The sequence below is a fragment of the Colobus angolensis genome, unplaced genomic scaffold (assembly GCF_000951035.1).
Source record: "Colobus angolensis palliatus isolate OR3802 unplaced genomic scaffold, Cang.pa_1.0 Scaffold70, whole genome shotgun sequence".
Taxonomy (NCBI): domain Eukaryota; kingdom Metazoa; phylum Chordata; class Mammalia; order Primates; family Cercopithecidae; genus Colobus; species Colobus angolensis.
In genome coordinates this window covers 9371825-9385485 of record NW_012120710.1, presented here as the reverse complement: position 1 = coordinate 9385485, position 13661 = coordinate 9371825, and the positions used below count along the sequence as shown (strand labels likewise).

General features: G+C 37.1%; 1 protein-coding gene across 1 annotated transcript in view; it reads right to left on the bottom strand.

The window, feature by feature from the left end:
- The window catches only part of MRPL1 (mitochondrial ribosomal protein L1), a 103167-nt gene that overhangs the window by 13030 nt on the left and 76476 nt on the right, over positions 1 to 13661 (bottom strand). The window contains exon 8 of the mRNA XM_011927246.1: positions 563 to 644. Within this exon, the coding sequence (XP_011782636.1) occupies positions 563 to 644 (82 nt within the window). The remainder of the gene's footprint in view (positions 1 to 562; positions 645 to 13661) is intronic.

Here is a 13661-nt window from a genome sequence, read left to right as displayed (position 1 = left end):
TGGCACAAGTATACATATGTAACAAACCTGCACGTTATGCACATGTACCCTAGAACTTAAAGTATAATAATAAACAAACAAACAAATAAATAAATAAATAAATCAAAATAAAAAAAAAAAGAAAACCAACTGCTAGTGCCAATGACAAAGTTAATGATCTGGCTTCAAAATGTCATTTTAGAAATAATTTTAGTCCCTAACATCACTGTAAGTTTAAAGCAATCAGTTATAGTTTTCTTTCAAACTTTGCTACATTTATTATTAGTAATAATGTGGGAACCTACAAAGGTTTCAGGATGCATTCCTCATTAATGCTAGAGAAATCCTTTGGAGAATCAAATTTATTTATCTAATACCTGGAAATATAATACTTGCCTGTTAACTTGATTTTTTATTTAATATTTTACATTTTGCTATTATACTTGCATGTTAACTTGATTTTTTATTTAATATTTTACATTTTGCTATTATACTTGCATGTTAACTTGACTTTTTTCTTCATATTTTACATTTTAAAGTATCACAGGGTCATAGGGAAGTCTGCCCTCAGCAAACCACTTACCAAAATTCAGTGGTCTGTGCCTACAAACTTCATTAATAACTGCTTGCAGATTGGCAGCTATCTGGTCACTTGACATATCCAACTGAAAGAAAGTAATATATATAACATTAATGATGAGAAAGAAGATAATACAATTATTCTACACTATTTTTCAAATATTCAATCAATGCAAATTATCTAGTAAGTGACCGTACTGTGAAAGGGGAAAACCTCTACAGCTCTTTGTTTCGAATGCCACATTTACATGTCTTCACATGTCAAGATTTAATAGATTTATAGAACATGTTACAACAAATTGAAGTTGAAGTTTTTCTACTTGAGAGTCCTTGACTTCCAAGTAATTTCCCCAAAGCATATCTTGGAGCAGAATACATCATTTCCTACACCTACCCTGCAAGGAAACAGTGATATTTTCTCATGAAGTTTGTTGATTTAAAGGAAACTAAGAAAATGTTTAGAAATTAATGTTTTCATGAGTCCAAAATAAAACTGCTTGCCACATGCATTCAGACAATATATATCTACACAGAGACAATTTCAGGATGTTGTGCTAACATTCTAATTTTTCAAACACTCTATGCAATAACAATTATCTTGTCATTTAGCAGTAAGTAAATATACAGTGAATGAGTCCTATTCATAAAACTCCTAAACTCAAATTACACCCTTGAAAAGTCTTTGTGTTTATTATTCAAATTCAATGACTCTTACTCTTCCTAAATATTCTAGTTAAAATCCATTATATTACATTCAAATGTTTACAGGATTTTGCACTGTGCCAAATAAACCAATTTTTAAAAAATTCATGGCTGGGCACGGTGGCTCACGCCTGTAATCCCAGCACTTTGGGAGGCCAAGGCAGGTGGATCACCTGAGGTCAGGAGTTTGAGACCTGCCTGGCCAACACAGTGAAACCTCGTCTCTACTAAAAATATAAAAATTAGTCAGGTGTGGTAGCAGATGCCTGTAAACCCAGCTACTCGGGAGGCTGAGGTAGGAGAATCGCTTGATCCCAGGAGGCAGACGTTGCAGTTGGCTGAGATCGCGTCATTGCACTCCAGCCTGGGTGACGAGAGTGAAACTCTGTCTCAAAAAAAAAAAGAAGATTCATATAAAATTATAGTAGCTTAACAGGCAAAATTTATACAGTACAATAGTTGAAGTTCAAACAAGATTTCTGTTTTCCAAAGACTCTGAGAGCACTGTGAGAATTGTGCCCCACATAAACATAAAGAGAATTCATCCTAAAAAAATTATTTTATCATCATCAACAGCATTTATTCAACACCCACTTGGGCATGATGCAGTACCAAATCCTAAGTGAGAAAGGTTGGACAATACTGGAGGAATTCTCACTTTATGCCAATCCTTAAGTAGAAGTTCTGAGAGGAAAAAAAAGCAATGCTTAGTTCACCTTATTAAGTCCATACACCATACAGACTTTAATTTGCATTGAAGCAGGTAGCTCACTGGCAGAGAAGGCACCTTATATCTTTTATGTTGAAAAATAAAAAAGAAAAGGCTAATGGCATCAGCATGTGTCCCTGCCTTCAATTCCCCTCTTAATTCTGCACAATATATGTTTCAAAAATATAAAACAATTACGTCCCCTGCAACTTTCATTATTAGGATGCCTTCGATGATTTTATCAATTTAAGTTTAAAAAAAACACAAAAATGTTTTAAAACATAGTTTATACTTTTATTCAAATTTTAGCATCTTTAATATATGGTACTGTGCCCGCTACTGAATTTTAAAATATATGTATAGCTATACTTTTTATTTTAGATATTGTGCAAAATTATGGAAATGTTACATATCTCATAGGCATTACTGTGATTATTTAATTGGCTAATGACAAGACAGATAGCTGTGTACAAAAACAAAATATAAGTGTGGATGAGTTTTATCAAAACTTGCAAAGGAAATTAATTTGGGGTGACAATGATTTAAGAGAACTCAGAAAAGCAAACTTACAAGGTTTTCTGCCTACTTCTCAGTTAGTCTGCACTCCAATAGTGCTTTCCCATGTGATAACATTTTGTGGTCTTAAGGAGATAGGATGACTATTTCGAGGAGAGAATGTTATCTATTATATTAACAATAGCACAGTATATGACTTGGTACAGCAAGGGAAAAACAAACAGGGATGGGGTTGATCTTGAAGGGGATATAGGACTATGTTAAGCACCATATTTGTACATGTGCATATGTGTGTATCTGAATATATAACAGTCACAATACTATATATGTTTAACTAAAGTGATTATCCACTGCAAGACAAAACAGTTACTCCTTATTCTGGAGCATACATGTTTTCAAAAAAAAAAAAAACAGACCTTTACTTTCTGCTTAGCATTGCTTATAATGTCAGAAACCATTCCCTAAGCAGACAGAAGACTTCTACAAAAGATGTCAGGGCAGTGGCTCAGTAGACACAGGTGAACTTTATGTCTCTATCTCTGTTTTAACTCTCAGATTTCCCCCTTTTTGCGTAATTCCTAACCATTTTATTCAATAACTTTCTTATCATCATGATAAAACTAAAAATTAGTGGTTCTTAACCCTTTTTTTTTTTTGTCCCGTTGAGATGCATATGTCATAATTCATCTCAGGGCAAAATGTAATCACAAGCATGTCCAAGCCAGTGATTCTTAAACATTTTTAGGTCACTGAGTCTTGCTACAGAAAAATGCACATAAAGAACTTAGTCTACACTACCAGGGTCTTCATAGATTCTCTGATTTAAAAGAAAGGGGATAAAAGAAGAAAGATTTCTGGGGAAAGTGTCTGAGTTAAAAAGGATCCCTGGGCCACATTTTGAGAACCACTACTACAGAGGTTAGTCTGTCCAGACATTTTGAAGGACTAAGGATTACAGTGTGAATAAAGGACTTTTACAATCTTACAGAAGACAGAACCAAAAAAAGAAAAAAAAAAGCACCCCATACATGATTTTTAAACAATCACATGTTCCTTCTAAAGTGGCAGCTTATATTACTATAAATGTTCTGACAGTCTCTAGATGACTAATTACCTTTGACTGAAAACTGCAGAGAGGACTGCTGCTTTGGATAAGCACCTGTTAGACCACTTGTCCTCCAAAATCCCTTCCAAATGTAATATTCTAAGACTATATAAAGTGTGGACTGGCAGACGGCTTTTAAAGATGGGCCAAAACTCTTTTTTTTTTTTTTGAGATGGAGTCTCGCTCTGTCGCCCAGGCTGAAGTGCAGTGGCGCGATCTCGGCTCACTGCAAGCTCCGCCTCCCGGGTTTACGCCATTCTCCTGCCTCAGCCTCCCGAGTAGCTGGGACTACAGGCGCCTGCCATCTTGCCCGGCTAGTTTTTTGTATTTTTTAATAGAGACGGGGTTTCACCGTGTAGGCCAGGGTGGTCTCAATCTCCTGACCTCGTGATCCACCCGTCTCGGCCTCCCAAAGTGCTGGGATTACAGGCTTGAGCCACCGCGCCCGGCCCAAAACTCTTAATTTCCATGACTCCTAACAGTCTAAACCAAGAAAAGAAAAGTTATCTGTATGTCTCCTACATAACATAAAGTAGTAATAATAATTGATGGTGCAGCTCTGTTTATTGGGTACTTACTTTGGGCCAAGCTCTAAGTGTTCACATAGATATTCTTATTCATTTCTCCCAAGAACCCTATGAGGTAGGTGCTATTATTATCCTATATTTACACTTATAAACTGAGACTCAGAAAACTCTAACTTATTCATGGGCACACACATGGTAAGGAGTGGCCAAGTAGCTACGTGTCTGAGCACTTAAGGCGGACAAACCTCACTTCCACCACCTTACTAGCTTATGACTCTGGACACAGGTATTACAAGTTGGTGATCTTTATATAAGGAAAATGAAGTATCAGTTGTCTGAGAAACACAAATGAGCGTGTTGTATACTAAGGGGAGAAAAAAGAGAAACTAAGTGAAACACTAAAAGAATATACATTTAAGATGGAAAAATAAGAATTTTTCTCTCTGCCCAATGAATCCCTTACTACCTTCCTAATTTTTAGATGTTAACACCATACAACTTAGCAACATTTACTTAATCCCCACTCTGTCAAGCAACACACAGAACCAGGAACAGAAAGATGAATAAGATACAAACCTTGCCCTTGAGATTACAATCTAGACACTAAAACACACCATAAGAAATACCACTTTAACTATATGAACAAAGTGCCACAAGGGCACAGAGGAAGAAGTAATTGACACGGAAGGCTTTACTCATCACCAAAGAAGGTGATATCTAAGCTGAGTCTTAAAGGATGACGAATTTTGAAAGACAAAGAGGATCTTCTAGGTAGAGGGACCAGCATAAGGGAATGTGAGACAAAGGTGGATCAGGAGAACCCACAGACCCTTTGAAGGAAGCGGATTGCTCCGGCAGGCCCCAAGGACAGCTGAAAAACTGTGCTGCTATCCATGGCTGAGACCTGAAGACAGTTTGCATCACAGTACTCTGTGCAGACATGCCCCACTACCAGCCTGGAGCCTGGTAACTCTGCTGGGTGACCAGATCCAGAAGAGAAATAACAATCACTACAGTTTGGCTTTCAGGAAGCCCCATCCCTAGGGGAAGAAGGGGAGCACTACATCAAGGGAACAACTGGTGGGACAAAAGAATCTGAACAGCAGCCCTTGAGCCTCAGAACTTCCCTCTGTCTGCCCAAATAAGGAACCAGAAAAACAATTGTGGTAATATGACAAAACCAAAGTTCTTAAATACCCACCCCCCCGCAAAAGATCACACTAGCTTATCAGCAATGGATCGCAATGGATCAAAACCAAGAAGAAATCCCTCAATTGCCAGGAAAAGAATTCAGAAGGTTGATTATTAAGCTAATCAAGGAGGCAGCAGAGAAAGGTGAAGTCCAACTTAATGAAATCAAAAAAGTGATACAAGATATGAAGGGAAAAATCTTCAGTGAACTAGACAGCATAAATAAAAAATAATCACAACTTCTGGAAATGAAGGACACACTTAGAGAAATGCAAAATGCACTGGAAAGTTTCAGCAATAGAATCCAACAAGCAGAATAAAGAATTACAGAGCTCAAAGACAAGTTTTTTGAATTAACTCAATCCACAAAGAGAAAGAAAAGGGAATCAAAATAAATAAATAAACAAAGCCTCCAAGAAGTTGGGATTATGTTAAATGATCAAAACTAAGAAGAATATGGTGTTCCTGAGGAAGAAATCAACAAGTTTGAAAAACATATTTGAGGGAATAATCAAGGAAAACTTCCCAGCCTTGCTAGAGATCTAAATACAAAGCAGCTCAAAGAACACCTGGGAAATTTATCGCAAAAAGATCATTGCCTAGACACATAGTCGTCAGGTTATCTAAAGTCAAGATGAAGGAAAGGATCTTAAAAGCTGTAAGGAAAAAGCACCAGGTAACCTAAAAAGGAAAACCTATCAGATTAACAGCAAATTTCTCTGCAGAAACCCTACAAGCTAGAAGGGATTAGGGCCCCATCTTCTGCCTCCTTAAAAAAAAAAAAAAAATATTGGCCAAGATTTTCGTATCCAGTGAAACTAAACTTCATAAATGAAGGAAGGATACAGTCTTTTTCAGACAAATGCTGAGAGAATTTGCCACTACCAAACCAACACCACTAAATCTTAAAGCAAATCCTTGAAATACACCAAAATAGGACCTCATTAAAACATAAATCTCACAGGACCTATAAAACAAAGATGTAATAAATTTAAGAAAAAAAAGGTATCAGGCAACAAATAGCACAATGAATAGAATAGTACTTCACATCTCAATACTAATGTTGAATGTAAGTGGCCTAAATGCTCTACTTAAAAGATACAGAATAGCAGAATGGATAAAAATTAACCAAACAAGTATCTGCTGTCTTCAAGAGACTGCCTAACACATAAGGAGTGAAATCAACTTAAGGTAAAGAGGTGGGAAAAAAATTAATCTATACAAATGGACACCAAAAGTGAGCAGGAGTAGCTATTCTTATATCAGACAAAACAAACTTTAAAGCAACAGCAGATAAAAAAGACAAAGACATTATATTTTGACATTATATAATGACAAAAGAACTTGTCCAACAGGCAAATATCACAATCCTAAATATATATGCACTAACGCTGGAGCTCCCAAATTTATAAAACAACTACTACTAGACCTAAGAAATGAGATACATAGCAACACAATAATAGTGGGAGATTTCAATACTCCGCTGACAGCACTAGACAGGTCATCAAGACAGAAAGTCAACAAAGAAACAATGGATTTAAAATATACCCTAGATCAAATGAGCATAAGAGATATTTACACAACATTCTACCCAACAACTGCAGAATATACATTCCATTCATCAGCACATGGAACATTCTCCAAGATAGACCATACGATAGGCCACAAAACAAGTCTCAATAATTTTAAGAAAACTGAAATTATATCAAATACTCTCTCAGACCACAGTAGAATAAAAGTGGAAATTAACTCCAAAAGGAACCCTCAAAACCGTAGAAATTAAACAACCTGCTCTTGAATGATCACAGGGTTAACAATAAAATCAAGATGGAAATTAAAAAATTCTTTGAACTGAATGATAATAGTGACACAATCTATTAAAACCTTTGGGATTCAGCAAAGGGAGTGCTAAGAGGAAAGTTCATAGCCTTAAATGACACATCAAAAAATCTGAAAGAGCAAAAACAGACAATCTAAAGTAACACCTCAGAGAACTAGAGAAACAAGAACAAACCAAACCAAACCCAGCAGAAGAAAAGAAATAACCAAGATCAGAGCAGAACAAAATGCAATGGAAACAAACAAACAAAAAACAATACAAAAAAATAAATGAAACAAATGGCTGGTTCTTTGAAAAGATAAATTAAATCAATAGATGATTAGCGAGATTAATGAAGAAAAAGAGAAAATCCAAATACGCTCAATTAGAAATGAAACAGGAGATATTACAACTGATACCACAGAAATACAAAATATCATTAAAGGCTACTCTGACACCTTTATGTGCATAGAAAAACCTTTATGCACACAGAAAACCTAGAGATGGATAAATTCCTCAAAATAGACAACCCTCCTAGATTAAACCAGGAAGAAATAGAAACTCTGAACAGACCAGTAACAAGCAGTGAGACTGAAGTGGCAATTTAAAAAAATAAACAAAAAAAAAACTGCCAACAAAAAAATTCCAGGACCATAGATTCACAGCTGAATTCTATCAGAGATTCAAAGAAGAATTGGTACCGATCCTACTGATACTATTTCACAAGATACAGAAATAGGGAATCTTCCCTAAATTGTTCTATGAAGCCAATATCACTCTAATACCAAAACCAGGAAAGAACATAACAAAAAAAGAAAACTACAGATCAATATCTCTGACGAATATAGATGCAAAACTCCTTTTTTTCCTTTCTTTTTTTTTTTTTTTTTGAGATAGAGTTTTGCTCTTTTGCCCAGGCTGGAGTGCAACGGTACGATCTCGGCTCACAGCAACCTCTGCCTCCTGGGTTCAAATGATTCTCCTGTCTCAACCTCCCAAGTAGCCAGAATTACAGGCATGTGCCACCACGCCCGGCTAATTTTGTATTTTTAGTAGACATGGGGTTTCACTATGCTGTCCAGGGTGGTCTTGAACTCCTGACTTCAGGTGATCCAACCACCTCGGCCTCCCAAAGTGCTGGGATTACAGGCACGAGCCACCGCACGCAGCCTATAGATGCAAAAATCCTTAACAAAATGCTAACTAACCAAATCCAACAGCATATCAAAAAGATAACCCACTATGACCTGGGTTTCATACCAAGATGCAGGGATGGTTTAACATATGCAAGTCAATAAATGTGATACATCACATAAACAGAATTAAAAACAAAAATCACATGATCATTTCAATAGATGCAGAAAAAAGCATTTGACAAAAGTCAGCATCCCTTAAAGATTAAAATCCTCAGCAAAATCAGCATAAATGGGACATACCTTAATGTAATAAAAGCCATGATTACAAACCCACAGCCAACATAATACTGAATGGGGAAAAGTTGAAAACTTGAACACTGAGAACTGAAACAAGACAAGGAGGATGCCCACTCTCACCACTTCTATTCAACATTGTACTAGAAGTCCTAGCCAGAGCAATCAGACAAGAGAAAGAAATAAAGGGCATCCAAATCAATAAAGAGAAAGTCAAATTGTCACTGTTTGCTGATGACATGATCATATACCTAGAAAACCCTAAAGACTCTTTCAAAAAGCTCCTATAACTGATAAATGAATTCAGCAAAGTTTCAAGATACAAAATTAACAGAAACAAATCAGTAGCTCTGTTATATACCAACAGCAACCAAGTTGAGAATCAAGTCAAGAACTCAACCCCCTTTATAATTGCTGCAAAAAATAAAATAAAATACTTAGGAGTATACCTAACCAAAGAGGCAAAAGACCTCTACAAGGAAAACTACAAAACACTGCTGAAAGAAATCACAGACAACACACACAAATGGAAACATATCCCATGCTCATGGATGGGCAGAATCAATATTGTGAAAATGACCATACTGTCAAAAGCAATATACAAACTCAGTGCAATTCCTGTTAAAATACCAACATTATTCTTCACAGAACTAGAAAAAAAAAATCCTAAAATGTATATGGAACCAAAATGGGCCCACACAGCCAAAGCAAGACTAAGCAAAAAGAAAAACTCTGGAGGCATCATATTACCTGACTTCAAACTATACTATAAGGCCATAGTCACTAAAACAGCATGGTACTGGTATAGAAATAGACACAGAGACCAATGGAACAGAACAGAGAACCCAGAAATAAACCCAAATACTTACAGACCATTTTTGACAAAGCAAACAAAAACATAAAGTAGTGAAAGGACACCCTATTCAACAAATAGTGCTGGGATAATTGCCAAGCCACATGTAGAAGAATTAAACTGGATCCTCGTTTTTCACCTTATACAAAAATCAACTCAAGATGGATCAAGGACTTAAATCTAAGACCTGAAACTGTAAAAATTCTAGAAGATAACATAGGAAAAACCCTTTTAGACATTGGCTTACGCAATGACTTCATGTCCAAAAACCCAAAGCAAATGCAACAAAAACAAAGATAAGTAGAAGGGACTTCATTAAACTAAAAAGCTTCTGCACAGCAAAAGAAACAATCAGCAGAGTAAACAGACAACCCAAAGAGTGGGAGAAAATCTTTACAATGTATACATTAGACAAAGGACTAATATCCAGAATCTACAAGAAATACAAAGAAATCCGGAAGAAAAAAAAAGCAATCCCATCAAAAAGTGGGCTAAGGACATGGAGAGACGATCTCAAAAGAAGATACACAAGTGCCCAACAAATACATGAAAAATGCTCCACCTCACTAATGATCAGGGAAACGCACATCAAAACCACAATGTGATAGACACCACCTTACCCCTGCAAGAATGGCCATAATCAAAAAATCAAAAAATAATAGATGTTGGCGTGGACGTGGTGAAAAAGGGACATTCTTACACTGCTGGTGGGAATGTAAACTATTAATAGTACAACCACTATGGAAAACAGTGTGGAGATTCCTTAAAGAATTAAAGTAGAACTATCATTTGATCCCGCAATCCCAGTACTGGGTATCTACTCAGAGGAAAAGAAGTCATTATACGAAAAAAGATACTTGCACATGCGTGTCTTTAGCAGCACAATTCGCAATTGCAAAAATATGGAACCAGTCCAAATGCCCACCAATCAATGAGTGGATAAAGAAATTGTGGTATATATATACACCATGGAATACAACTCAGCCATAAAAAGGATTGAAATAATGGCATGCACAGTAGCCTGGATGGAATTGGAGATCATTATTCTAAGTGAAGTAACTCAGGAATGGAAAACCAAACATTGTATGTTCTCACTCATAAGAGGGAGCTAAGCTATAGGATGCAAAGGCATAAGAATGATATAGTGGACTTTGGGGAATCAGGGGAAAGGGTGGCAGGGGAGTGAGGGATAAATACGCTTTGGGTACAGTGTACACTGCTTGGATGATGAGTGTACCAAAATCTCAGAAATCACCACTAAAGAACTTACTCATGTAACCAAACCCTACCTGTTCCCCAAAAACTTATTGAAATAAAAAAATAAATTTTTTTAAAAATGTGGATCAGGGGACCATGAGGTAGCTCATTATATCTAGCTCCAGGGTTACGAACTCAAATGTCTACAGTGGCCACAGTGGGAACATGTATAAGTGAGGAGGACTGGGTTTACATGCATATGCTTATACCACGTGTGTGATACAGGTTGTGCTGAGGTGGACAGCAACCACTAGGGATGGAGGCAGCAGAGTTGCTACACTAAGGGTTAACAGACCGAGGGCTGTGGGGCCAATGTCATCAGAACTCCTGATTTGTCAAGAACAGCTAAAAATCTGGATTTCTATGTGATACTGTCCAGTTTTTAAATCCTGATTCAATAGACAAACCACCACCACTATTTGGGACCAACAAAGTAAGACCAGGGGCCAAATTCAGCCTGCAAGCTGCTATTTGTAACTTTGGTCTTCCAGTTGACAACTGAAAACAACAGGAAAGACTGAATTTGAACCTGAGGTAGTGATCTGCAACTAGGTCGCAAAGGGATTTAAAGGTAAAGATCTTAGAAAATACCCTGTCAGCAGTGAGAGGCCATTTAATGTTTCTAAGCATATAAATGGTATATCTGATCTATGTTTTAGAAAGAATTCTAGAAGAGTACAAAACAGGAGTAGGCATACTTTCTTTGTAAACGGTAAGGCAGTAAATATTTTAGGCTTTGCAGGCCAAACGGCCTCTGTCAGAATTCTTCCATTTCTGCTGTTCTGGTGCAAAAGAAATCATACACAATACATAAATGAGCACAGTTGTATTCTAACAAAGCTTTATCTACAAAAACAGGTGGAGAGCTGGATTTGGTTTGCTGACTCCTGGTACAGAAGACAGACTGAAGGATGTCCGAGGAAATGAATGAGTAAAAGTCACCATTTTTGTTTTGTAAGTTTTTGCTATAGCAGAAGCATTTTTTGTTCTGTTTTGTTTTAAAAGAAACTTTGTTGGGCCCTGATAGACTTCTGGTTTCCTACTATGTATCTACTATGCAGTTGAGACTTACGGTTTCCTATTATGTATCTACTATGCAGTTGTCTGGCTAAGAAATGCATTGTCATTTAAAATTTAAAAAATGCTTAGCAATGGTTTCAGTAGCTGATATAAACTTTATATATGCATTTGAAACAAGTTTCTTCAAGATTCACAATGAAGAGTCAAATTTGAAAGGAAAAAAGGCATTTAGTACCCTATATTCTAAAGAAAGATGCCAACAATTAAGGCCACCAAAAAGGTCCTATCATAATCAACACCCAACCCAAGAAGCAGCAGAAGCCAAGTGAGAAGGCAAGACTCCAAGACATTCATCTGGAAAGACCGGGCGGTACTTGCAGGAAGGAGAGACTGACTGAACATGAGAAGCAGCAGAAGCCAAGCGAGGAGGCAAGACTCCAAGAGGTTCATCTGGAAAGACCGGGCGGTACCCGCAGGAAAGAAAGACTGACTGAACAGGAGAAGAAGCAGAAGCCAAGTGAGGAGAAAAGACTCCAAGACGTTCATCTGGAAAGACCGGACGGTACCTGCAGGAAGGAGAGACTGACTGAACATGTGCTAAATGGAGGCAGTCAAACCACCCAAAACGGGGACCACAAATACGGGTGGGGAAGTAGAGACATTTGGGTTTTCCCCCTTAATCTCCTCTTTAGGCATCTACCCCAGAGCAGTTAGGCCTGGAAAAGGCATTGGGAGCCCCGTACTTAGAACTGAGTATTCTAAGATCAAACCTGGGAGGTTGAAATTGTAATAAGCACTCCCCACTTCAGGTCACACAAGTCATCAAAGGCTGGCTCCAAATTAGGCAAGGGAAATCTTTGGATATGAGATTACAGTTTTGAACTGGAACACAGTAACTTGAACTATGAGATCTGTCTAGTATGCATGCATCTAACAGAGAAGGGAAGTAGTACAGGGCACAGTTGAAAGAGAATGAAGAAACGATGTCATGTTTATACTCCACTAAATTCACTTTTCTTCTTTTTTTTGAGACAGCATTTTGCTTTGTCACCCAGATTGGAATGCAATGACACAAACACACCTCATGACAGCCTTGGCCTCCTGGCCTCAAGCAATCTTCCCATCTCAGCCTCTCAAGTAGCCAGGGCCACAGGCATGCACCATCATGCTTGGCTAATTTTTAAAATTTTTGTAGAGATGGGGTCTCACCTTGCTGCCCAGGCCACTCTTGAACTCCTTGGCTCAGACGATTCTCCCACCTTGGCCTCCCAAAGTGCTGGGATTACAGGCATGAGTCATCGTGCCTGGTCTAAATTCAGATTTCTTAATAAACAACTACATATTTATACATAGACACAGAATGTATTATGTGTGTATGAGAGCCTTGAATTTATGTTCATTAGAATGATATTTATAATGAGATATTATTAACAATCTAAATGCCCCCCAAAAAGAAATAAAGTTGAATAAATAATTATGTGTCTACATAATAGGCTATGAAACAGCTATTAAAATGATACTTTGCAAGGATTTTTAATGACATGGGAAAGTGTTTAAGATACAGTGTTAAAGGGAAAAGAATATAAAACTCATTATAAAATAGCAACTACTTAAAGAAAAAATATGTGCATACAGAAAGAGCAGTAATAAAAAGTACTAAAATGGTGAAAGATTACAGGAATTTGGAATGATTTTTGTATTCTTACCTAGGTGATTCAGTATTTTCTAATTATTTCATTACGTGCATTTATTACCTCTTAATAAAAAATTCGTTTTAGTTTAGCATTTAAAGTTATTAAAACCAGCCCTTTAAGATGCTATAAAATGCAAGACATAGTTTACTTTTTTTTTTTTTTAATGAGACAGAGTCTTGCCCTCTCGCCCAGGCTGGAGTGCAGTGGCACAATCTCAGCTCACTGCAACCTCTGCCTCCTAGGTTCAAACGATTCTCCTGCCTCAGCCTCCCGAGTAGCT